Source organism: Trachypithecus francoisi, unplaced genomic scaffold, assembly GCF_009764315.1.
Source record: "Trachypithecus francoisi isolate TF-2019V2 unplaced genomic scaffold, Tfra_2.0 Lachesis_group0, whole genome shotgun sequence".
Classification (NCBI taxonomy): domain Eukaryota; kingdom Metazoa; phylum Chordata; class Mammalia; order Primates; family Cercopithecidae; genus Trachypithecus; species Trachypithecus francoisi.
Window position 1 is genome coordinate 17,513,604 of NW_022681453.1, and position 21,355 is coordinate 17,534,958.

Below are 21,355 nucleotides of genomic sequence, written 5' to 3' on the forward strand. Positions count from 1 at the left end.
CCCACCTTGCCCACAGTCCTACATGTGCCCTTTGGCCTGGACGCTCTACATAGGTCATGGTGAGAGGCGGCACCATCTTCCTGGCCTGCCGCAGCTCATGCAGACTGAACACTCTGTCCCTTGCCCTCGAAGCTAGCTCCCTGACCTCCAGCCTTGTCCCAGCACCATGTCCTTCTGCTTCTTTTTTGCTATCTGCTGGTGCCAGACCCTGGCCTTGGCTTAGGCCTTGGACACCTGAGTCCCGTGGGAGCACAGATTGGAGGTTGGCCAGGTGCCCAGAGGGTATTCATGGGGGTCCCTGGAGGAAGGGACATTTAGTTGGGAGCAGAGGCTGTGCCCTCTCTCCAGAGTCCAGCAAAGTCTCATGAGCCCGAGGATTTTACCCTAGGCCTGGCCCTTGCAGAGTACCTACCACACACTGTCTTCACCCTTCGTGGTGGCTCTTCTTGGCTCATGTAGTCTGTTTCTGCCCTTGTGGGCAGTGTTTTGATCTGAAGGGTGTCCCCAGAGAGGCTGAGTGTCTTGTGCTAAGTCACACAGCAAGTCCTTGCCAGTTGCTGTGGTCCTGCCTCCAGGGTGGAACTGAGCTGCAAGTGGAGAGCAGCAGTGGGGCCAGGCCCGTCCTGCTGCTGCGGGAACTATTGATTTGCATCAAGCTGGTGGGGAGGTGCGTCGGGCCAGTTGCAACTGAGGGCTCCGGTTACTGCTGCCTACCAGCCCAGACTTGGCGCCCACCACCTCGGCCATATGCCAAGGCCAGGCCAAGGGCAGCCGAGGACAGTAGAGGACAGCAGGTTTGCAGCAGGGCTCAGAGTAGGCTCTTGGAGGAGCTGGCCTTGGTGCTGGTGGGGAAGCGTCTAAGCTGCCCTGTCTAGGTCTGACCCTATCTGAAGGTTATGTGACCCAGAACTTGCTGAGGGTCAGGCTCTGGCTGTGTGGCTGATCCAGGCCTGGGGTGGATGGTGTGGTGTCGGAGCTGGAAACAACTGCAGCCTGGGGTTTGCCTACTAGAAGGAGGGGACAGATTCTGTCCTTCCTAACTCCAAGGCAGCTGTCACCCTGTCCCCTGCTTTCATGACCTGAACATTCCTAGGGAGCCGTCCTTCTGTCCTTATACCAAAGTCTCAATGGGCGAGGACAGGGGCAAACAGGCAGAGGCCACTGCAGTGGAGTCCCTGATGATGCCACCTCCTGTCCCCCTGCAGAGCCCTGCCCCTCCACCCTGCTGCAGCAGCACATGGCGGACCTCCTGCAGCAGGGTCCTGATGTGGCACCCAGCTTCCTCAACAGCGTCCTCAATCAGCTCAACTGGGCCTTCTCTGAATTCATTGGCATGATCCAGGAGGTGGGCTATGGTGGGGCATCGTGGGTTAGGGTGGTGCAGGGGACGAGGCCTGGTCCCGGGCTAGAGCCAGGTGCTGACCGCTGCATGTCCACGTGTTGATGGATCAGATCCAGCAGGCTGCTGAGCGCCTGGAGCGGAACTTTGTGGACAGCCGGCAGCTCAAGGTATGTGCCACCTGCTTTGACCTCTCAGTCAGCCTGCTGCGTGTCTTGGAGATGACTATCACACTGGTGCCTGAGATATTCCTTGACTGGACCCGGCCTACCTCCGAGATGCTGCTGCGGCGTCTTGCACAGGTGTGGCCATCTGGGCAACAAGGGTGGGACCCTCGGAATGCCCCATTCATCATTCCGGATGGGGTGGATGGCGCTCCCCATCCACCAATGGGCTCCTGCTCCCCTCACAGCTGCTAAACCAGGTGCTGAACCGAGTGACAGCTGAGAGAAACCTGTTTGATCGTGTGGTCACCCTACGGCTGCCTGGTGAGGACCTAGATGCCCTGCACCCCAACACACTACAGGCCTTGGTTCCTCTGCTAGGAACAGTGATGCCCGATTCCACATTCTGCCCCCAGACAGCCAGGCTTGGCCCTCTGCAGCCTTGGCTCACCCTTCTGTAGGGAGGGCAGTGGGCAGAGTGGACCGTGTCAGGCCCGGAGTCCTTGCAGCAGGAGCGTGTGGGTGGCTCATGTCCTTCCTCCCCTTCCCCTCAGGCCTAGAGAGCGTGGACCACTACCCCATTCTGGTGGCAGTGACGGGCATCCTGGTGCAGCTCCTGGTTCGTGGCCCAGCCTCAGAGTAAGTGTTTGGGACCGTGGGCCCCTGTGGGAGCTGGGTGTGTCTGGTGAGAAGGGGCTGGACAGGGCCTCCTGGTACCTCAGTTTCCTCATCTGGAAAATGGACCTCAGTATCAGGTTTTGAGGCAGAGGGAAGGTAGTGAGGTCTGAACAGCCTAAATAGGGGTCAGAGGGAGCTTCTTTAAGTAGGAGAATCTGGGACCCCAGCAGGACAGGTGGCCCTGGCCCACAAAGCCACTGGTTTGTGGCCATGCCTCAGGCCGGGCATGGGAGGCAGGACGCCGGAAGGTGTGCCATATTGTGGTGGACAGGGCTAGGCCACCGGGAGAGCTGAACACACACAGGACCGCCATTGTCTGCAAAGGCTCCAGCAATAAGCACGTGCTGCCTTTATTAAGAAACTCTGGAGCAGTGGGGTCCAGGATGGCCATGGGGGCCCCCAGCTCAGCCCTACACATGAAGGGCTCCCAGACACCCATTCCCTGCCCCCCTGCAGTGGGAGCAGTGAGATGCATGTGAAGCCAGGGCACCGCCTCAGCCATTAGGCTGAGACCAGTGCCAGCCCTTAAGAGGCCCCTGCTCTCGAGGGACATGGAGTTCTGGCTCGGCCCTCCCAACTTGGCCATACTCTCCAGGCTTTTTGGGCTTTTTACTGCTGAAAAGCAGGGGCGCAGGCCATGATCCCCTTCACTGTGTCTTGTGAGCCCACAGAATGGGCTCTGCCTTCAGAACAACAGCTGGATGCCCCGGGTCAGAGAGAGCAGGGCCTCTGACTGGGGCTTAGGCCAGCACCCCCAGGAGTCTCTTAAGGAGCCTTTCCTGCCTAGTGCCTGCCCACCGGACTCTGCGTGAATCTGTGAAGCTTTCAGGCAGTTGGGAGGGAGTCCCATTTCACCAGAGGGCGGGCTTGTTTCCTCTTTCTGTCCTGGGGTGTGGGCGACATCTTCCTTCAGAGCCGTCGTCTTTTCCCTGTGGGCCCACTCTCTCCCACCCCCTTGGGAAGGGGAGATGACCCTGCGTCAGCTCTTCAGCACCACTCCTCGAGAGCTGCCTCGGCCCCTGAGGGTGGACAGGGGGCTCTGCTACAGGGGTTCTTCCACAGGCTGTAGAAGAACACAGCTACTTCCACGGCTGTGCTGTGTTGAAAGCCACAGGGGCCTGGGTCTCTCAGCCTCACAGGGCATTTGGGCACTAGGAAGTCCCCGGGAAAGCAGGCACTAGCATACCTTGCAGGGCCTGGGGCCTTTGGGTCCTGTGCAGGGGCAGAGCAGAAGGCAGGTTGGGGACTACAACCCCTGTCTGTACCAGTGAATGAGAAGGCCCATTGTGTTTCGAGGCCCATACAGGAAGCTGGGGGGCCAGGCACAGTGCTTCCCACCAGCATCTGCCAGTTCTCTGGACCAAAGCAGACAGCAGGGCGAGCAGCAAGAGGGTGGGGGCCCTGGGCAGTCTAGGTCGTCATGGGACCCTCAGAGCCTATGGAGCTAGCGGACTCAGAGCCAGCCTTGAGCTGCAAGCCTCCAGGGTTGCAGAGATCAAATTCCTCAGCTACTGCCAGCTGCACGCGGCCATTGAGGCCCCTCCGGCCTGGCTCCAGAAAGACTACATGCTTGTGGACGCTGGCCTTGCGGCTGGGTGCGTTTGGCGGTGTGGTGCTGAGTACTGAGGACTGTGCGCTCGGCTCGTGGAGCGGGCTGGGTGTTCGGGGCCAGCGGCGGCAGCGGCAGGCACGGCGGCAGCAGCAGCAGGGTGGGGCGAACAGGTAGAGCAGCACGAGCACCAGGCCCACAGCGCAGCCCAGCAGTGTGGTGAAGCCTGTGTTGAAAGCTTCGGGCTCTGGGCGTGGGAAGTGCACGCTCACGTTGTACTCGTGCGTCTGGTTGTGGTGCAGGCGGGGCCCAGTGGCCAGGCACACGAAGAGTCCGGCATGCTGCTCCTGCACGTTGCCTATGGCCAAGCTGCCGTCGGCCAGCACAGCGATGCTGCCATCGCGGGATCCTGGTGCCCTGAGAAGCTCCTGCTGCGGCGAAACCCAGGCAATGTGCATGGCCGGGACGCTGGTGTTGCAGTAAAGCCTTAAGGACCGACCCACCAGCGCGTGCAGGTGCTCTTCCGGCCGCTCTAGGCCAAGAGCTGGGGCCGACGAGCAGTTCTCAAAGACGTGGCTGTGCTGGAAGAAGCGCACACGGGACGCGGGTACCTTGAAGGCCAAGCATATGTACTCGCGCGCAAAATCGCGCACGGCGCTCAGGCCCCGTTGGTGCCAGCGCTGTAGCAGGTGGTAGAGGCGGCAGTCGCAGGGCAATGGGTTGTTGTGCAAGTAGAGGCCGTTCTTGAGGAAGGCCGGCAGCGCGGCCAGCTCAGGTATAGAGATGTGTCCCAGCCGGTTGGAGGAGAGGTCCAGAGTAAGCAGGTGGGTGGCGCTCAGACCGTGCAGATGGTCGAAAGAGAACGAGGCAAGTTCATTGCAGCCCAGGTAGAGATGGCTGAGCGCGCTCAGGCCGTGGAAGGCATGCTTGTCCAAGTGCACCAAGCGGTTATTGAACAGAAGCAGCTTCTCCAGCGCCCCCAGCCCGTCGAGGTCGTGGCGGCCAAGCGCCCGCAAAGCGTTAGATGATAGATCGAGCAGCCTCAGGCCACTGGCGTTGGCGAAGACGCCGCGACCCAGCGCTTCTAGTTCGTTGTGGCCTAGATGCAGGGCGCGCAGCTGGAAGAGGGGCGCCAACCAGCCGGGGCGCAGGCGCTGGAGCGCGTTGTGGCTCAAGTCGAGGTCCGCAGTAGCGGCAGGTAACTCGGCCGGCACATCCTGCAGCCCTAGGCCAGTGCAGCTTAGCAGGTCGGCAGCGCAGATACATTTGTGGGGGCAGTTGTGGGGCGTACGGGGCGGGAAACCCTCGGAGTCCGGGGTGCCTAACCCAACGCGCAGCATGCAGAGCAGTGCCCCCAGCAGCATCAACCAGGTCATGGCGGCGACCACCAGGGACAGGACAGAGCAGCTCTGTGCAGGTCGCAGTTCCAGGACTCACCCACTTCTGCTCTAGTGCGACATGGGTGACACCGGATGGCCCTTGCCGAGGAGGCACGGCGGGTTCTGGCTGGCTGACGGCCCCTACTCTCCGGTTCCCAGGTTGTGAGGCGGGGCCGCACTCCTCTCCGTGCTGCCTTTGGCTTCCCTAGCCCTCTCCAGGCGAGTTCCTGATCGGCTCCTAAATACTCCCCCAGGGGCGGGGCCCAGGCTCCTATTGGCTCCCGTTTGAGGAGGCGGGGCGGCTGCATCCCCTAGTGCCCAATGGCCCCGCATGACCGCCAGATGAGGAGTGAGCCCAACCCCAAAACCCCAGTCTGCCTTTGGCTGGCAGCTCTCCGCCGCTCCTTTTTCCTCGAGGAGTAAAAGGGGAGTCCAGAAGAATATCTCCAAGCTGCTGTTAGTGTTTATTTGAAGTGACTTATTTGAGTGATATATTATGGGGCAGATGGACTCTATCTTAAAGTGGCTCCCCCTGAGCCCTCTTAAAGTGGTACCCCACGCCGGGTGCGGTGGCTCACGCCTGTAATCCCAGCACTTTTGGAAGTCGAGGCAGGTGGATCACCTGAGGTCAGGAATTCGAGACCACCCTGGCCAACCTGGTGAAACCTCGTCTGTACTAAAAATACAATTAGCTGGGTGTGGTGGTGGGCACCTGTAATACCAGCTACTCGGGGGGCTGAGGCAGGAGAATCACTTGAACCCGGGAGGTGGAAGCTGCAGTGAGCCTAGATCGCGCCATCGCACTCCAGCCTGGGCAACAGAGCCAGACTCCGTCTCAAAAAAAAAAAAGAAAGAAAAAGGTGGTACCCCAGGCTGTGTGGCACCTTACTAGAATACAGGACTTGGGGCTTGGGAAGCAGGGAGACGGAAAGGATGCAGGGGGGCGGTGATTATGTACAAGTCATGGCACTCCTCACTGGCAATCCCAATAGAGAGTACTTCTAGCCAGGCCCCAAGCCTTCTGACTGCTCTTGCACCATCCCCTACCTAGGAGAGAGCGAGCCACATCAGTACTCCTGGCAGATCCCTGCTTCCAGCTACGCTCAATATGCTATCTCCTGGGACAGCCAGAGCCCCCAGCACCTGGCACTGCCCTGCCAGCCCCTGACCGGAAGCGCTTCTCCCTGCAGAGCTGTGAGTGGGCTGGTGGGGTGGGTCAGGGAGATCTGGGGCTGGATCGGGTCAGGAACCTTAAGAACAGCAGAGTCCTAGGCTGGGAATATTCAAAAGGCACGACATCCTCATCTACCTCTGACTTGACACTACTTACCACTCCCCAGATGTGGATTATATCAGTGCTGATGAGCTCGCCCAAGTGGAACAGATGCTGGCGCACCTGACCTCTGCATCTGCCCAGGCAGCAGCTGCCTCTCTGGTGAGTGGGACCATGGTACACAGGTCCATGCCACTTGAATATGTGTGCACTCCTACATAGGCACAGTGGACATCCACATAGCCAGGCATCCAACTCCAGCCCACCCTTCACTTTGCTCCCTGCAGCCCACCAGTGAGGAGGACCTCTGCCCCATCTGCTATGCCCACCCCATCTCTGCTGTGTTCCAGCCCTGTGGCCACAAGTCGTGCAAGTAAGTGGTCCCCACAGCTTGGTGGTGGGGAGAGCAGTAGGTACAAGCAGGGCAGTCCTCATCCCCCTCCCCTGTTATAGAGCCTGCATCAACCAGCACCTGATGAACAACAAGGACTGCTTCTTCTGCAAAGCCACCATCGTGTCTGTAGAGGACTGGGAGAAGGGAGCCAATACGAGTACTACCTCCTCAGCTGCCTAGCCCTCACAGCCTGTGCCATCCTGGAACCTCCACCCTTGAACCCAGAGCCAGGCTGGGCCCTATTTATGAGCTCCCTTTGCCCTTCTCCTGTATCTGCGCCCCCCCGCCCCGCCACCACCACCACATCCAACCTCCTTGCCTGCCTGTATCCTCATTGGTGGGAGCCCAGCCATGGCCCTATTTGTGCCTGAGCTTGACTTTCAGTCAGGGCCACAGTCAGCATTAAATTATTATTCCATACAGCCCTGGCCCTGGCCCTTCTTGAGGGAGTGGGGTTTGTGGGGTGTGCCCAGCAGGGATCCTGCCAGATGATGTCCACATGAGAAGGCAGGTGTCCAACAGCTTCAGCTTCACCCAGTGCCCCCCAGACAGATAACAAGTCCAGGGTCTTCTGATGTGTCAGGCCAGCACTCCCCTTGCTGATGGGAAAACCGGGGCTCGGCCAGCCCCACTGCATCCCCTTACATGATGATACGAGGCTCTGGCACTGACTCGCCAATAGACTTGTGGGGCAGCACGCTGGCTCCGTTGAGGTAGAGCTCATCGTTAACTATGACGTCCTCACCCAGCACTGTCACATTCTCCATGCGAACCTCCGGGAGAGGACAGGCCTTGTCAGGGAGGCAGGCATACTCCCCGCCCCTCTCCCCACCTGGCCTAGCCCACAGGCTTACCCACTGGCCCACACGGCAGCGCCAGCCCACAATGCAGGACTCAAGCCATGAATGGGAGCGGATCCGGGCATCCCGCAGCACCGTGCACCGCCGGATGCACACACCATCTTCGACCACCACGCCAGGTCCCAGGCTCACATTGGGGCCAATGCTGCAGTTCTGGCCGATGCGGGCACTTGGGTCCTGAGAGTGGTGGGAAAAATATAAGTGGGCCACTTGTCTCCCAAGACTGAGGGGGTTAATGATGGGCTGGGCAAGGGCCTCACCACCAGCACGTTGCCCACAATGCCAGGGCCTGAGTACAGCCGCTCAGGCTGCTTCTGCCTCAGTGACTGCAGGAAGAGGCACATGCCAGTGAGGAAGTCCTTGGGCTGCCCAATGTCCATCCAGAAGCCTGTAGGGAGGGATGTATCAGGGCCCTCAGCCCAGCCACAGACCACCCCCACCCTGTGGCCTCCCTGCCTCACCCTGCAACTCCATGGCATATAGCTGCCCCTCCTTGGCCATAATGGGGAAGACCTCCTTCTCAATGGACGTAGGCTGCAGCTGTGGGAGTGGGCAGCTTGTGAGCAGGGTCATGGCGGTGATGGCCTGCCCCACCCCAGCCCACCGACAGCTGTCTCCTACTACACACCTGGATGCGCCGCAGCACCGCAGGGCTCAGGATGTACATGCCTGCGTTGATCTTATTGGACACAAACACCTGCGGCTTCTCCACAAACCGGTGAATTCGGCCTGTGTCAGCCTCACACACCACCACACCGTACTTGGAGGGTTCCTCCACCTTGGTTACCTGAATGCAAGGAAGAGGACCTCGGACCTAGTCCAGTGTTCCTGAGCCTTGATATACATGCCGTTCCAGATCTCAGAGACTCTGCCCCAAGTGCTTAAAGATACATACTGCACAGCTCTGTACCCATAACATCCGAAGGCAGATGAAGGCTAGGGGGCAGGGGAGGCTGGGCATGGAGGGTGGAAGTGGCAAGAGAAACAAGACCTGGCGCCTTACCAGGATGGAGCCCTCCTGGCCATGGTGCCGGTGGAACTGCACCATGGCTTGGAAGGGGAAATCGCAGATCACGTCACTGTTGAGGACGAAGAAAGGGTCTGCAGTCTCAGAGAGCAGGTCACGGGCCAGCGCCAGGGGCCCAGCTGGGGGAAAGGGACAGGTCACAACCTTGCTGGAGGTCTGAGTCCCTGGATTCAGGCTCAGCAGGTCCAATGCAGTCTGGGTCTTACCCTTTTCCTGGCCTTAAACCCTCCCCAAGGGACCTTTCTCTCTCTACTGACCTGTTCCCAAAGGCTCCTCTTCATGGGACATGGAGATTCGGATTCCCAGCTGGAAGGAAGAGGACACCCAGTCAGGTTCTACCAGGATGGGAAGTTGTGTGGGGACCGAGGATAAGGGCCAAGAGTCCGTGCCTCACCCTCTGCTCCTGTGCCTTCATTTCCTTCTCCAGCACCTGCGACATGTAGCTCACGGCCAGGATCACGTGGTCCACGCCTGCCTGTCAGAACGCAGGCCAACGGGCGGCCTCAGTCAGAAGGTACGGGAGCCCCTGACCCCCTAGTCACTGGCCATCCCTAGTCCTGCCAGATCCGGAAGCGACTCCGATCCCGACCCAGGGTCTTACCGCAGCTAGCGCCTCCACTTGGTGCAGCAAAATGGGCTTATTGCAGAAGTCCACTAGTGGCTTCGGGGTGCTCAGCGTCAGCGGCCGTAGCCGCGTCCCATAGCCCCCCACTAAGATCAGTGCCTTCATCGCGCCTGCGGACGTTGAGGGGGTGTCCCGGGCTTTGAGGTGCCTGCAGCCCGTCTGGTCGGTCCCTGCTGCGCACTCCCAACGCCGTGCCCGGCCCCGCGCTCTTCACCAACCTGTCTGACCGACTCTGGCTCCACCTCGTCCGCCTGGTCGCCCTGACGCCGGATCCAGGGCCGCCACAACCCAGAACCCGACACCGGGTGGACTGCTGCTGGCCACGAACTCAGGCCGGACCCGGCGCCGGCAGTGACGCGAGCACGGCGGGCCAATGGGCTGCCGCGTACGTGGCACGGCCACCGGCGACGGAGCGTTGGGGCGCAGCGCTGCGACACACGTAGCCAATGAGTGCCCGAGTACGCCGGGCTGCCATGGAGACCCGGGCCGGGACCCGCGGGTCAGCTGGCCATTGGCGGATCCAAAGGCGGAACTGGCGCCAAGGGTGAGGCCTAGTTCCCCGCTCCGCGCGGTCCAGCAGCCGCCGGCCCCGCCCCGCCCCGCGGCCCGCCCCCACGGCCCGCCTCGCGGCCCAGCACCGAGGGAGGGTGATCACGGAAGGCTCTCGGGCCACGGGATTTTCACAAAGACAGATTCGCCTCCGTTTCTAGCGGCTTTATTTTTGACATACAAGACCTCAGACACAAGCGGGGCGGGCAGCGCTAGGTGTACAGAAAGGAGTGGGCTCGGACCGAGCATCCCTCGCGCAAGGTCCAAAGCAAACACAGCTGCGGCGGGAGCCACGGGTTAGTGTCCGGGCACAGACCTCGGGCAGTGGGGACAGGCTTAGTTTCCAAGAAGAGGAGCAGAGAGCGATTCCCAGAACGCGGGGGCTTACAGTTCCCCGAGAAGCAAAAGAACCAGGTCCTTCCCAGGGTTGTCCATTTTTTTTCTCATTAAAATATTTTTTAAGTCAGCACAAACATAACCAAATCGTAGAGCTTTAAAGTTCAAAGCAATCTGCATCTAGGGAACATGCATGGGGTCAGGAGTGAGCGCGTGAACAGCAGCTACGGAACTAGCACAGGCGCCAGGCCCCATGATGGGAATCCCCACGCCCATTGCACAGGCCCAGAGAGGGAAGGGTGGGGGTCCCTAGCAATTTGCTACACTGGTCCCCTTCCTCTTTTAAGCACCACCCGTCCCACCCCACCCTCAGGGGCTGGTGTCAGCTTGGCCCAGGGAAGCACTATAGAGAGGGGTCACCCGAGCACCCCAACCCATGATCCCATGTTGCACTTTGGTCCCAAGTTGGGGCTAAGGCAGGGCCTGGCAGGGAGAGGGCTCTGGCATGGGGCAGGGAGAAAGCAGTGGCAGACAGTATGCACACACACTTGCCCACTACCATTAAATAACAGGGCTGGGTCTCTAGGTGTCCAAAGTGCTGAAAAGAGGGGCCCTGCTCTAGGGGAGCAGCAGCAAATCCCAGGCCTTTCCACTCTTTGTAGTGCCAGGAAAATACTGAATGTAAGTGGCTGAAGCTTTGCTCGCTGTGAGGAGCAGCAGAATGTGGCAGCCTCTCCTCCCAGAATCTAGGGACCTGGGAGGCACAGGACATCCCCAAAAGGTCCCAAACAGCTCCAGATCCTATGTCTTACCCTCCACCCTACCAGGGAATGACTAAGTCTACACTAATGAAGGGCTACTGCCCCCATGGCTGAAGCCACAGAATGGTACAGGAGAGAAAACCGTAATTTCTGACCAGAAACAGCCAAGCTGTCCCTCCCAGCCCCAAAGAATGGGAACCTGCCCACCAGTGGCACCAGGGCCAGGGGCTAGGAGAGATGGCATCCATCAAGGAGCCCTTAAGAGGCTGCATCTCTAAGGACCAGGAAATGAGTCCATCAGTTACCAAGGCCTCTCACAGCTGGCAGGCTTACCTTTAATGCCAAACAGGCACTTGCCTAAAGTGACAATGAACAGTGGCCCTAGGCTCAAAGGAGAGGGTGCTAACCCTGGCAATGGCTGAAATCGGTGTCACGTCCTGGCCATCTGTTTTAGAAGCAGCAGGTCTGTGCCATTAAGGGCTGGCAGCCAAAATGACTAAAACCATGAGAAAGAAAGGGTCACTCCGCAAGCCCTCACTGCCCCACTGTCAGTGTTGAGGGCCATATTCTAGGCCCACAGAAAGGGTGCTGGGTCAACAGGGAAACACCACCAGTTTATTCTGCTATCAGGTCTTTATAAAAAGGCAATACCTGTGGAGGAAGGGCATGAGGCAAAAGCTCACCTCAGAAGTGGGAGTGTTCTGCTGAGGAAAGCATGAAGGAATGAGTATATACTAATGAACAAGGCTACACCCCAGAGGAAGGATCCCAAGGGACAGGGGCTGGCAGCTGGACACATGGACAAACTGATGGACCCAGGACTGATCAGACAAAGCTCTCATTAGCAGAATGTGGGCACCTGCACCCAGGGCCCATACCATGTCCCTTGTGAGCAAAAAAGCTTAAAGTTTTCCCTCTAGGCCCAGGGCAAAGAGCACCTCAAAAAGAGCTGCTGCCTTGAATTTGGCCTGGGGAAATGAGACCCTGAGCGGACCACAGCCCTTGAGCCCTGGGAGGAGCAGCCCATCCAGCAGCAGCACAGCTGCCCAAACTTAAAGAAGAAGACTCCCACCCATAGCACAAGAACTGCAAATACTGTCTGGGCCAGAGCCACCAGAGGCCCTGAGGCCTGCTAGGACACCGACTATCCCCCACTTCAGTGGGGTTAGGAGGGAGTGGTCTTCTTAGGCAAGGGAACTCGGTGAGAGAGGCTGGCGGTTTCAGGAATAGGACAGGTGCCAACCTGTCACATGCCAACAGGTACCTGGGGAACCCAGGGCCTGCCCTCTGCCATAAGTTGGCCTTAGCCCAGCTTCATTAATCTAGCCCCATACTAAGATCAGACCCAAGGATGGGTCCAGCTTTGTGCAGTCAGCCCTGTGGTGCCCTGAGGGCACCTATTAAAGAGCTAGCTGACACCCACAGCATAAGACCAGAAAGCCCCCAAGAAATGGGCACACAAAGCCCTCTACTTCTGGGGAACAAGGGAAAAGTGGGCATGGAGGAGCCCTGCACCAGCCCAGGGCTTTACCCTACAATCAGCAGGGCCCTGCAGCCACAGACCTCAAAGATCTAGACAAGAGAAACCAATGTCCAAGGGCACCCTGTCCCTGCTGCCAAGCCCACCGGGGCACCTCTTCCTTCCTAAGGCAGCCTGGACACACCAATCAGAGCCACAAAGCTGAGAAGCCTGGCTGAGAGGGCGTGTGGTCTACCCTCCTTCACTTTATATATATGGATTCCAGGCTACAGCTAAAAACATTTCTTTTAGTTTACACCAAAGAGAAATATAACCCTTTAAAAGCAAGTCTGTGTGTCCTCATGGCAAGTTCAGAACAATGGTCCCTGCCTGCGGGTGGAGAGGAAGGGGTTCTGGGGGCCCAGAACAGGGCCTACTGGTTCTCGTCCCGCATCTGTTCCATGATGCTGATGAGGTTCTCCAGGCCAAACACGTAGCCTCTGTCCGGCCCATCATGCACGGTGGGGTCATCCCGGAAGCCCTTGAACGTGCTGTGTGCAAAGTCAATCATGCGGACATCCACCTTGGGCTGAGAGGAGGGACCCGCCTCGGGACTGGTGTTGCTGGGGCTGGTGCTGGGGCCACAGGATGACGCCACCTCAGGGAGCACCATGTCCAGGTGCTTGAGACGCATCTCAGACCGGCGGTCCAGGCAGGACTCAGCCCGGCACTCCTTGCCATCATAGATGACAAGCAGGGAACTGGAGTAGAAGCGGTAGGAGGCCTGCCGCTCCAGCACAGCTTTCAGGCCTCGCAGTTTGCTCAGGATAGGCTCAAACAGGTCACGTCGCAGGTCCAGGCCATTGTGCAGATATTGATACAGGGCATTGCGGAAACCTTCAATGGAGAGCCCACGGCCATAGTACTTGTTCCTGCAGAGGTAATGCCCTGTGTCCAGCTGGTACACCTGAAACCCCAGGAGACAGACAGGGTGAATGCCAGGGAAGTCTGAAGAGCTCACAGTACCCTGGGCAAGCACTGTCTGAAGGCACTTTGACCAACCTGAGTTTTTCTGCTCACCTATCTAAGTGGAACTGGGCAGGCCACATTCACCTTGGGTTTTCCCATTGCAGAACCAAGAGAAAGCAGTACCAGGCCTATGGGTTCCCTGCCACCAGCTTTGGAGCCCTCCTCCAACATCAGAACATCTTGTTGACAGTCAAGAGTCTTATGTGTCCCAATGTCAAGGCAGCAGGCTCTCACAGTGGTCCTGCACCTGAGGCCCACAGCAAGGTCAACAGGTAAGGACAGAAGGGCTCAGGAGGACACACTTGGCATAGATGGCAGGCAGGTATGAGCACAACCCAAATCATGCAAGTGGCAGTACCTAGGCTCTGAGCAGAGGTAACTCACCTGCATGCCACAGACCCTGACACCCAGCGTGGCTGATGTGCTCTGCTCGCATTTCCGCATCTGCCGGGCTGCCTTCTCAGCTGATGCGTCATCACCATGCTGCCGCGTGCCCATCTTCAGGTCCAACACGCAGGGGTACTTGAAGTGGTGCACCACGTTCTCAAGCAGGAGGAACTCTGGGCCACGGTCAAGAAGAATGACAACCACACTCACCATCAGCCCCAGCCAGGAAAGCACAACCCAGTTTTTCTATGAAAGGGGGCTTTTACCTAATGCAGTATGTACTTGTCTCAGAAACTCTCAAATGTGGGTTTCACACCAGTGGCTTACTACTTCTTAACCAAAACAAACTGTGGTAAAATATACATAAAATTTACTTCAGCCATTTTTAAGTGTACAATTCAGTGGCATGAAGTACATTTACTTTGTTGTACAACCATCACAACCATCTATCTCTAGAGCTTTTTCTTTTTTTTTTTTTGAGATGGAGTCTCACTCTGCTGCCCAGGCTGGAATGCAGTGGAGTGATCTCGGCTCACTGCAACCTCTGCATCCCAGGTTCAAGCTATTCTGCCTCAGCCGCCTGAGTAGCTGAGATTACAAGTGCCCGCCACTACACCCGGCTAATTTTTGTATTTTTAGTACAGACGGTGTTTCACCATGTTGGCCAGGCTGGTCGCAAACTCTTGAACTTGTGATTCGCCTGGCTCAGTCTCCCAAAGTGCTGGGATTACAGGCGTAAGCCACCACACCCAGCTAGAACTTTTTCATCTTCCCAAAATGAAAAGAGATCCTCCCACCCTCAGCCTCTGGAACAACTAGGACTACAGGCATGCCTAATTTTTTTTTTTTTTAGATGGAGTCTCATTCTGTCGCCCAGGCTGGAGTGCAGTGGCGCCATCTCGGTTCACTGCAACCTCTGCCTCAGGGGGTTCATGCCATTCTCCTGCCTGTACCCATTAAATAGAACTAAACAGTGACTCCTCATTTTCCCTCCTCCCAGCCCCTGGGAACCTCTAGTCTACTGTCTCTATAAATTTATCTTTCCTAGGTATCTCATAAGTGGAATCATACAGTATTTGTCATTTTATGTCTGGCTTATTTCACTTAGCAAAATGTATTCAAGATTCATTGATGTTATAAGCATGTATCAAAATTTCATTCCTTTTTCTGGCTAAATAATTTTCCATTGTATGTATATACCATATCCTTTTTGTTGTTGTTGTTTTTGGTTTTTTAACCTAAGCTCTACAGTATTTTTATGTTTATTTTTGCTATTTTTTATTTATTTATTTTAAGACGGAGTTTCGCTCTTGTTGCCCAGGCTGGAGTGCAATGGCACTATCTTGGCTCACCACAACCTCTGCCTCTTGGGTTCAGGTGAATCTCCTGCCTCAGCCTCCCGGTAGCTGGGATTACAGGCATGTGCCACCACGCCCGGCCAATTTTGTATTCTTTGTAGAGACGGGGTTTCTCCATGTTGGTCAGGTTGGTCTTGAACTCCCCCAACCTCAAGTGATCTGCACGCCTTGGCATCCCAAAGTGCTGGGATTACAGGTGTGGGTCCCTGCGCCTGGCCTTATTTTTTTTTTTTTTTTAAGAGATGTGCTCTCTGTTACCCAGGCTGGAGTGCAGTGGCTGGATCCAGAGCTCACTGTAGCACTGACCACCTGGGCTCAAGAGATCCTCCCACCCTCAGCCTCTGGAACAGTTAGGACTACAGGCATGCCTAATTTTTTTTTAATTTTAATTTTATTTTTATTTTTTGAGACAGTCTTGCTCTGTCACCCAAGCTGGAGTGCAGTGGTACAATCTCAGCACACTACAACCTCTGCCCCTGGGTTCAAGCCATTCTCCTGCCTCAGCCTCCAAGTAGCTGAGACTACAGGTACCTGCCACCACCCTGAGCTAATTTTTTGTATTTTGAGTAGAGACAGGGTTTTCCCACGTTGGCCAGACTGGTCTGGAACTCTTGACTCCAGGTGATCTGCCTACCTTGGCCTCCCAAAGTGCTGGGATTATAGGCATGAGCCACCATGCCCAGCCACCTACCTAATTTTTAATTTTTTTTTAGAGACAGGGTCTCACTATGCTGTCTAGGCTGGTCTCGAACTCTTAGCCTCAAGTGATCCTCCCACCCTGACCTCCAAGTGCTGAGATAACAGATGTGGGCCACCACACCCAGCCTCTGTTATCTTTAGATCTATCTTGCAGGCAATATGCAAACTAAAGATTTGGATACATCCCTCACCATCAGTGAACCAAGGCCCTCCTCAAGACAGCACCTCACCCAGGCCTAAGAAATAAGGAAGACATCTTGGTAGCACTACAACAAAAACAAGGAAACCAGATTCTAACATTCCCAAATAGGAATCTTTAGAAAAAACTGAATTTATTTTTTTCTTTTTCTTTTTTTAGGATGCCATCTTGCTCTGTTGCCCAGGCTGGAGTGCAGTAGCATGATTTCAGCTCACTGCAACCTCCGCCTCCCAGGTTCAAGTGATCCTTCTGCCTTAGCCTCCCAAGTAGCTGGAACTATAGGCGCATGCCACCATGCCTGACTCATTTTTTTAATTATTATTATTATTTTTGAGACGGAGTTTCACTCTTGTTGCCTAGGCTGGAGTGCAATGGCACAATCTTGGCTCAATAAAACCTCTGCCTCTTGGGTTCAGATGATTCTCCTGCCTCAGCCTCCCGAGTAGCTGGCACGCACCACTACACCTGGCTAATTTTGTGTAGAGATGGGGTTTTTCTCCATGTTGATCAGTCTAGTCTCAAACTCCCAACCTCAGGTGATCTGCCGGCCTCGGCCTCCCAAAGTGCTGGGATTACAGGCGTGGGCTACCATGCCCAGTGAATTTTTTGTATTTTTAGTAGAGATGGGATTTCACCAGGCTGGTCTCAAACCTCAAGTGATCCACCCACTTCAGCCTCCCAAAGTAAAGTGCTGGGATTACAGGCATGAGCCACCACACACCCAGCCTGGATTTATATTTCTGTCTTGCCATTTCTCACTAAATTTGAACAAGTGAATGAGAGACAGAGAGAGAGAGAGATCTCGTTCATTGGTTTCATATATATATATATATACACACACACACACACACATATATATTTTTTGAGACGGAATTTTGCTCTTGTTGCCCAGGCTGGAGTGCAGTGGCGTGATCTCGGCTCACTGCAGCCTCCGTCTCCCAGGTTCAAGCAATTCTCCTGCCTCAGCCTCCCGAGTAGCTGGGATTACAGGCACACACCACTACACCCGGATAACTTGTGTATGTTTAACAGAGATGGGGTTTTGCCGTGTTGGCCAGGCTGATCTTGAACTCCTGACCTCAGGTGATGTGCCCGCCTTGGCCTCCCAAAGTGCTGGGATTACAGGCGTGAGCCACCACGCCTGGCCATATAAATATATATAAAATATAAATATATATAAATTTAACCCTTAATAGTTCTACAACCTTCTGCTCAAAGCGATCTATGGTCCTAATTCATTTACATACATGTCTTTATTCCAATATATCCCATTTGCAACAATCTTATCTTTGTACTTTTGTGTAAAGGTACAGACTTATCACATGTCTGCCAAAAGTCACTGGGTCTCATAGCCCAGGCCTCAAATCCATCCACAGAGTAATCACATCTTAGAGGACAGACACTCACCATCACTGTGATGATGAACATTTCATTCTTTTGAAAGTAACTTTGAAATTTGGACTGAACCAATTCTGTTGCCTGCTATTACCTATAAACACATGACGGTAAAATATGAAGGAGGGTGTAGAAATATCTCAACACCCTGGAAGCATAGGCTCTGGAATCCTGCCTTGACCACTCACTACATCTAGGCACAACACTTAATCCCCCTGTGCTTCTATTTCCTCATCTATAACATGGGAATGATGACAGTTCCTTCCTCAAAAGATTGCTGTGAAAATTAACTATGTACAAAAGGTTCAGCACACTTTCCCTCAGTTTCTTAGAACAATCAGTTGTTATTTGTCTACTACTTCAAAACACTAACAATTGTAAGAATTCCCATTCTAGGCCGGGTGTGGTGGCTCACACCTGTAATCCCAGCACTTTGGGAGGCCAAGGCAGGCGGATCACTTGAGGTCAGGAGTTCGAGACTAGCATGGCCAACATGGTGAAACCCTGTCTCTACTCAAAATACAAAAATTGGCTGGGCGTGGTGGCGTGCGCCTGTAATCCCAGCTACTGGGGTGGCTAAGGCACGAGAATCTCTTGAACCCGGAAGGCGGATGTTGCAGTGAGCCGAGATCGCGCCACTGCACTTTGACCTGGGCAACAGAATGAGACTCTGTCTCAAAAAAAAAAAAAAAAAAAAGAACTCCCATGCCATAACACTTTCTTATCTTTTCTGGAGATGAGAGAGGGTCTTGCTGTGTCGCCAAGGCTAGAAGCTAGAATGTAGTGGATGCCGTCATGGCTCACTGCAGTCTCGACTTCTTGGGCTCAATCAATCTTCCCACCTCAGAGCTGGGACGACAACAAGCACACACCACCACATCCAGCTAATTTTTTTAGTTTTTGTAGAGATGAGGTCTCACTATGTTGCCCAGGCTGATCTCAAACACCTGGTCTCAAGTGATCTTCCTGCCTCAGCCTCCCAATGTGCTGGAATTATAGGTGTGAGCCACCACGCCCAGCTATCTTTAACATTTTAAATCTATTTTATGGTGTTTATCATCAGATAAAAATCTCACCAAAGTCATATATATCACCCTTAAACTATTAATCCCTTGGGAGGGGAAAACTACACATGTGCAAACAAGCGCACACGGGCACATACACAGATCTCTGATTGTGGACATGATCAATATAGTACCACTAGCTACACTAGCCAAATGATTTAAATTTTAATTAATAAAATAAAATTTAAATTAACTGCCTTAGTCATAGTAGCCACATTTTAGCCACTCAGTATGGCCAGTGGCCACCATATTGAAAAGCACAGACACAGAATTACAGGCAGTTCTATAAGACAACACTGTTCTAGACTGCCAAGTTTTAAGCTTCAGTCTTATCAAATCCAAAACGCAGGAAAAAACATGCTGATGGAAGTAAACGAAGGAAGAGGAGTCTATGAAAAAAGGAGATGAAACCAAAGGGGGACCCTAGACAAAGACCTCAGCCATAGGCAGAATGGTGCCCCAACACATGACCCATGGACCCAGTAGACATTCCTGAAGGAGGGGCAACGAGGATACTGTAGAGCTTTCGGTCCTTGGACTCAGAGCGCATGCGGCTCAGCTGCTGCTTGTGACAGCGCAGGCTCCAGGGGTTATGGCTGATCTTCTCAGAACTCAAGCCACTGTTGCCATCTAGCATCTGGAAAGGGACCTCTGAGTGGCTGTGCAGCTCCACCTTCGGACTCTTTGCCTCCTGTGAGCTAAGAAGGAAGAACATACACATCACTAAGAAACTCAGGCAAGTCATCCTCTGGGGTCTCACTGCACACGGCACAGGTCTGTCCGTAACAACAGACCCACAGACCCTGCTAATGGGTTGCATGAAGGTCCCATGAGCCAATAAAAATGAGTAAATGTTACAAGTAGTGTTCTTCCTATGTCTCTTAAAACTATCTGAAAAATAACGTTTTTGTCAAATTATGTGATGAAAATACCACTTCACATCCATTAGGATGGCTACTATCAAAGAAGAAAGTGGAACAAGCGTCCAGTATGTGAAGAAACTAGAACTCTCATACACTGCTGGTGGGAATGTAAAATGATGCAGCCACGAAAAAGTTTGGTAGTTTCTCAAAAAGTTAAACACAGATTATAACTCAGCAATTCCATTCCTAGGTATACACCCAAAAGAAATGACAAGTATCCAAACAGACACTTTACATAAACATTCACAGCAGCACTACTCACAATAAACAAAAGGTAGAAACAACCAAGCATCCATCAACAGATGAATGGATAAGCAGAATGTGGGATATACATACAATGGAATATTATTCAGCAATAAAAAGGAATGAAATTCCTATATATGCTACAACATATATGAACTTGAAAACATTTTGCTAAGTGAAATAAGCCAGACACAAAAGGATAAATATTGCATGATTCTACTCACGTGAAGTAACTGCAAATCCATTAAGACAGAAACTAGAAAAGTGGTTGCCACAGGCTGGGGGAAGGAGGAATGGGGAATTAGCTGCACAACAATGTGAATGTATGTAATGCTACCGAACTGCACCCAGCCGAGGAAGGAAATTTTATTTCTAAAATAAGTCAAGGCCAGGCACCATGGGTCACAACTGTAATCCCAACACTTTGGGAGGCCAAGGTGGGAGGATCACTTGAGCCTAGGTGTTCAAGACCAGCCTGGGCAACATGTCAAAACTCCATCTCTACAAAAAATTTATTTATTTATTTATTTATTTATTTTTTATTTTTTTTGAGACGGAGTCTCGCTCTGCCACCCAGGCTGGAGTGCAGTGGCCGGGTCTCAGCTCACTGCAAGCTCCGCCTCCTGGGTTTACGCCATTCTCCTGCCTCCGCCTCCCAAGCAGCTGGGACTACAGGCGCCCGCCATGTCACCCGGCTAGTTTTTTGTATTTTTTAGTAGAGACGGGGTTTCACCATGTTAGCCAGGATGGTCTCGCTCTCCTGACCTCGTGATCCGCCCGTCTCGGCCTCCCAAAGTGCTGGGATTACAGGCTTGAGCCACCGCGCCCGGCCTACAAAAAATTTAAAAATTAGCTGGGCATGGTGGCTTGTGCCTGTAGTTCCAGCCAGCTAGCCACTTGGGAGGCTAAGGTGGGAGGATTACCTGAGTCCAGGGGGCTGAGGATGCACTGAGCCATGATCATGCTACTACACTCCAGCCTGGGCAACAGAGACAGACCATGTCTCAAAAATAAATAAATAATAAAATAAATCAAACCACAAAGGAGTTTTTGTGAGAAAGCAACTTCAACTGAAAATACTGGAACTTTGCCAACAATTTCATTATGCCCCAACGTAAAAATCTTTGCTTGAAGTAACCAACAATACTGTTTATCATACTGAAAGGCCAAGAAAACCACACTACTGGTGAAGCCATGTGCCCGGCAAATTACAGAGCAAGCCTGCAGCTCAGAGCAGAGGTGGAACATTACAGTAATTTCTTTTTTTTCTTTTTGAGACAGCGTCTCGCTCTGACGCCCAGCTCAAATGCCACTCTCCTCTCCAGAACTGCAGGCCTCTCCTCTAACTGTGTGGCATGAGTCGCACAGATTCAAGCTAACACCAGGGCTGGTGTGTGCTGGAAATGATGACCCTCCCCGCCAAGGGTCAGCTGTGCAACACTGGTGAAGAGGTAGTGGCAGAGACCCCACTTCCACCTAACTGAAAGTAGAGGAGCCCACCAGTGCCTCTCAGAATGATAAAACCCTTACTTTCTTCTGGTGAGAGCACTGCTGAGGCCATTCAAAGATGTCTTTTCTGTGAAACCCTTTAGGAAACAGAAAGGTGGACTTATTTGCCACGTAAACCCAAAGAAGTTCTCTGCGTCTGGATGACGCCCCCACGAT

The 21,355-nt window shown here is 54.1% G+C and overlaps 3 protein-coding genes across 12 annotated transcripts in view; 1 reads left to right on the forward strand and 2 right to left on the reverse strand.

The window, feature by feature from the left end:
- Nucleotides 1-7,198, forward strand: part of RNF123 (ring finger protein 123) — a 35,105-nt gene extending 27,907 nt beyond the window's left edge. For 6 of the 7 annotated variants that reach the window (XM_033207532.1, XM_033207491.1, XM_033207511.1 and 3 more), the window contains exons 32-39: nt 1,206-1,345; nt 1,453-1,641; nt 1,752-1,827; nt 2,058-2,142; nt 6,161-6,303; nt 6,450-6,544; nt 6,670-6,755; nt 6,836-7,198. In XM_033207532.1, coding sequence (XP_033063423.1) covers nt 1,206-1,345; nt 1,453-1,641; nt 1,752-1,827; nt 2,058-2,142; nt 6,161-6,303; nt 6,450-6,544; nt 6,670-6,755; nt 6,836-6,956 — 935 coding nt within the window. In that variant the 3' untranslated portion in view covers nt 6,957-7,198. Of the gene's footprint in view, nt 1-1,205; nt 1,346-1,452; nt 1,642-1,751; nt 1,828-2,057; nt 2,143-4,032; nt 4,338-6,160; nt 6,304-6,449; nt 6,545-6,669; nt 6,756-6,835 lie in introns of those variants that run through there. The other variant, XR_004436178.1, reaches the window with a different exon arrangement.
- Nucleotides 5,555-9,658, reverse strand: GMPPB (GDP-mannose pyrophosphorylase B). 3 transcript variants are annotated; one of them, XM_033207700.1, is made up of 9 exons: nt 9,265-9,657; nt 9,058-9,138; nt 8,921-8,969; nt 8,640-8,782; nt 8,265-8,423; nt 8,098-8,176; nt 7,897-8,024; nt 7,631-7,813; nt 5,555-7,549 (listed from the first exon to the last, which is right to left on the reverse strand). In XM_033207700.1, exons 1-9 carry the CDS (start codon nt 9,391-9,393, stop codon nt 7,418-7,420), a joined length of 1,083 nt encoding a protein of 360 aa, XP_033063591.1. In that variant the 5' UTR covers nt 9,394-9,657; the 3' UTR covers nt 5,555-7,417. The 3 variants fall into 3 exon arrangements, with proteins under 3 accessions (XP_033063591.1, XP_033063582.1, XP_033063599.1); XM_033207691.1 differs by having other exon boundaries at nt 7,168-7,813; nt 9,265-9,658; XM_033207708.1 differs by lacking the exons at nt 7,897-8,024; nt 8,098-8,176 and having other exon boundaries at nt 7,168-7,549.
- Nucleotides 9,659-10,291: 633 nt separating this feature from the next.
- IP6K1 (inositol hexakisphosphate kinase 1) overlaps nt 10,292-21,355 on the reverse strand; it is a 70,807-nt gene continuing 59,743 nt past the window's right edge. For both annotated transcript variants that reach the window (XM_033207674.1, XM_033207682.1), the window contains exons 4-6: nt 19,041-19,222; nt 13,807-13,982; nt 10,292-13,360 (exon numbers count right to left, since the gene is read on the reverse strand). In XM_033207674.1, coding sequence (XP_033063565.1) covers nt 12,827-13,360; nt 13,807-13,982; nt 19,041-19,222 — 892 coding nt within the window. In that variant the 3' untranslated portion in view covers nt 10,292-12,826. The remainder of the gene's footprint in view (nt 13,361-13,806; nt 13,983-19,040; nt 19,223-21,355) is intronic.

What these genes read in the sequence shown, in the direction of transcription:
- GMPPB (XM_033207691.1), bottom strand. Translation starts at nt 9,393, where the DNA reads ATGAAGGCACTGATCTTAGTGGGGGGCTATGGGACGCGGCTACGGCCG. An exon ending in TGAAGGCACAGGAGCAGAGG is followed by an intron (nt 8,970 to 9,057) that starts GTGAGGCACGGA and finishes TCTTCCTTCCAG; the next exon opens with CTGGGAATCCGAATCTCCAT. An exon ending in GCCAGGAGGGCTCCATCCTG is followed by an intron (nt 8,424 to 8,639) that starts GTAAGGCGCCAG and finishes CCTTGCATTCAG; the next exon opens with GTAACCAAGGTGGAGGAACC.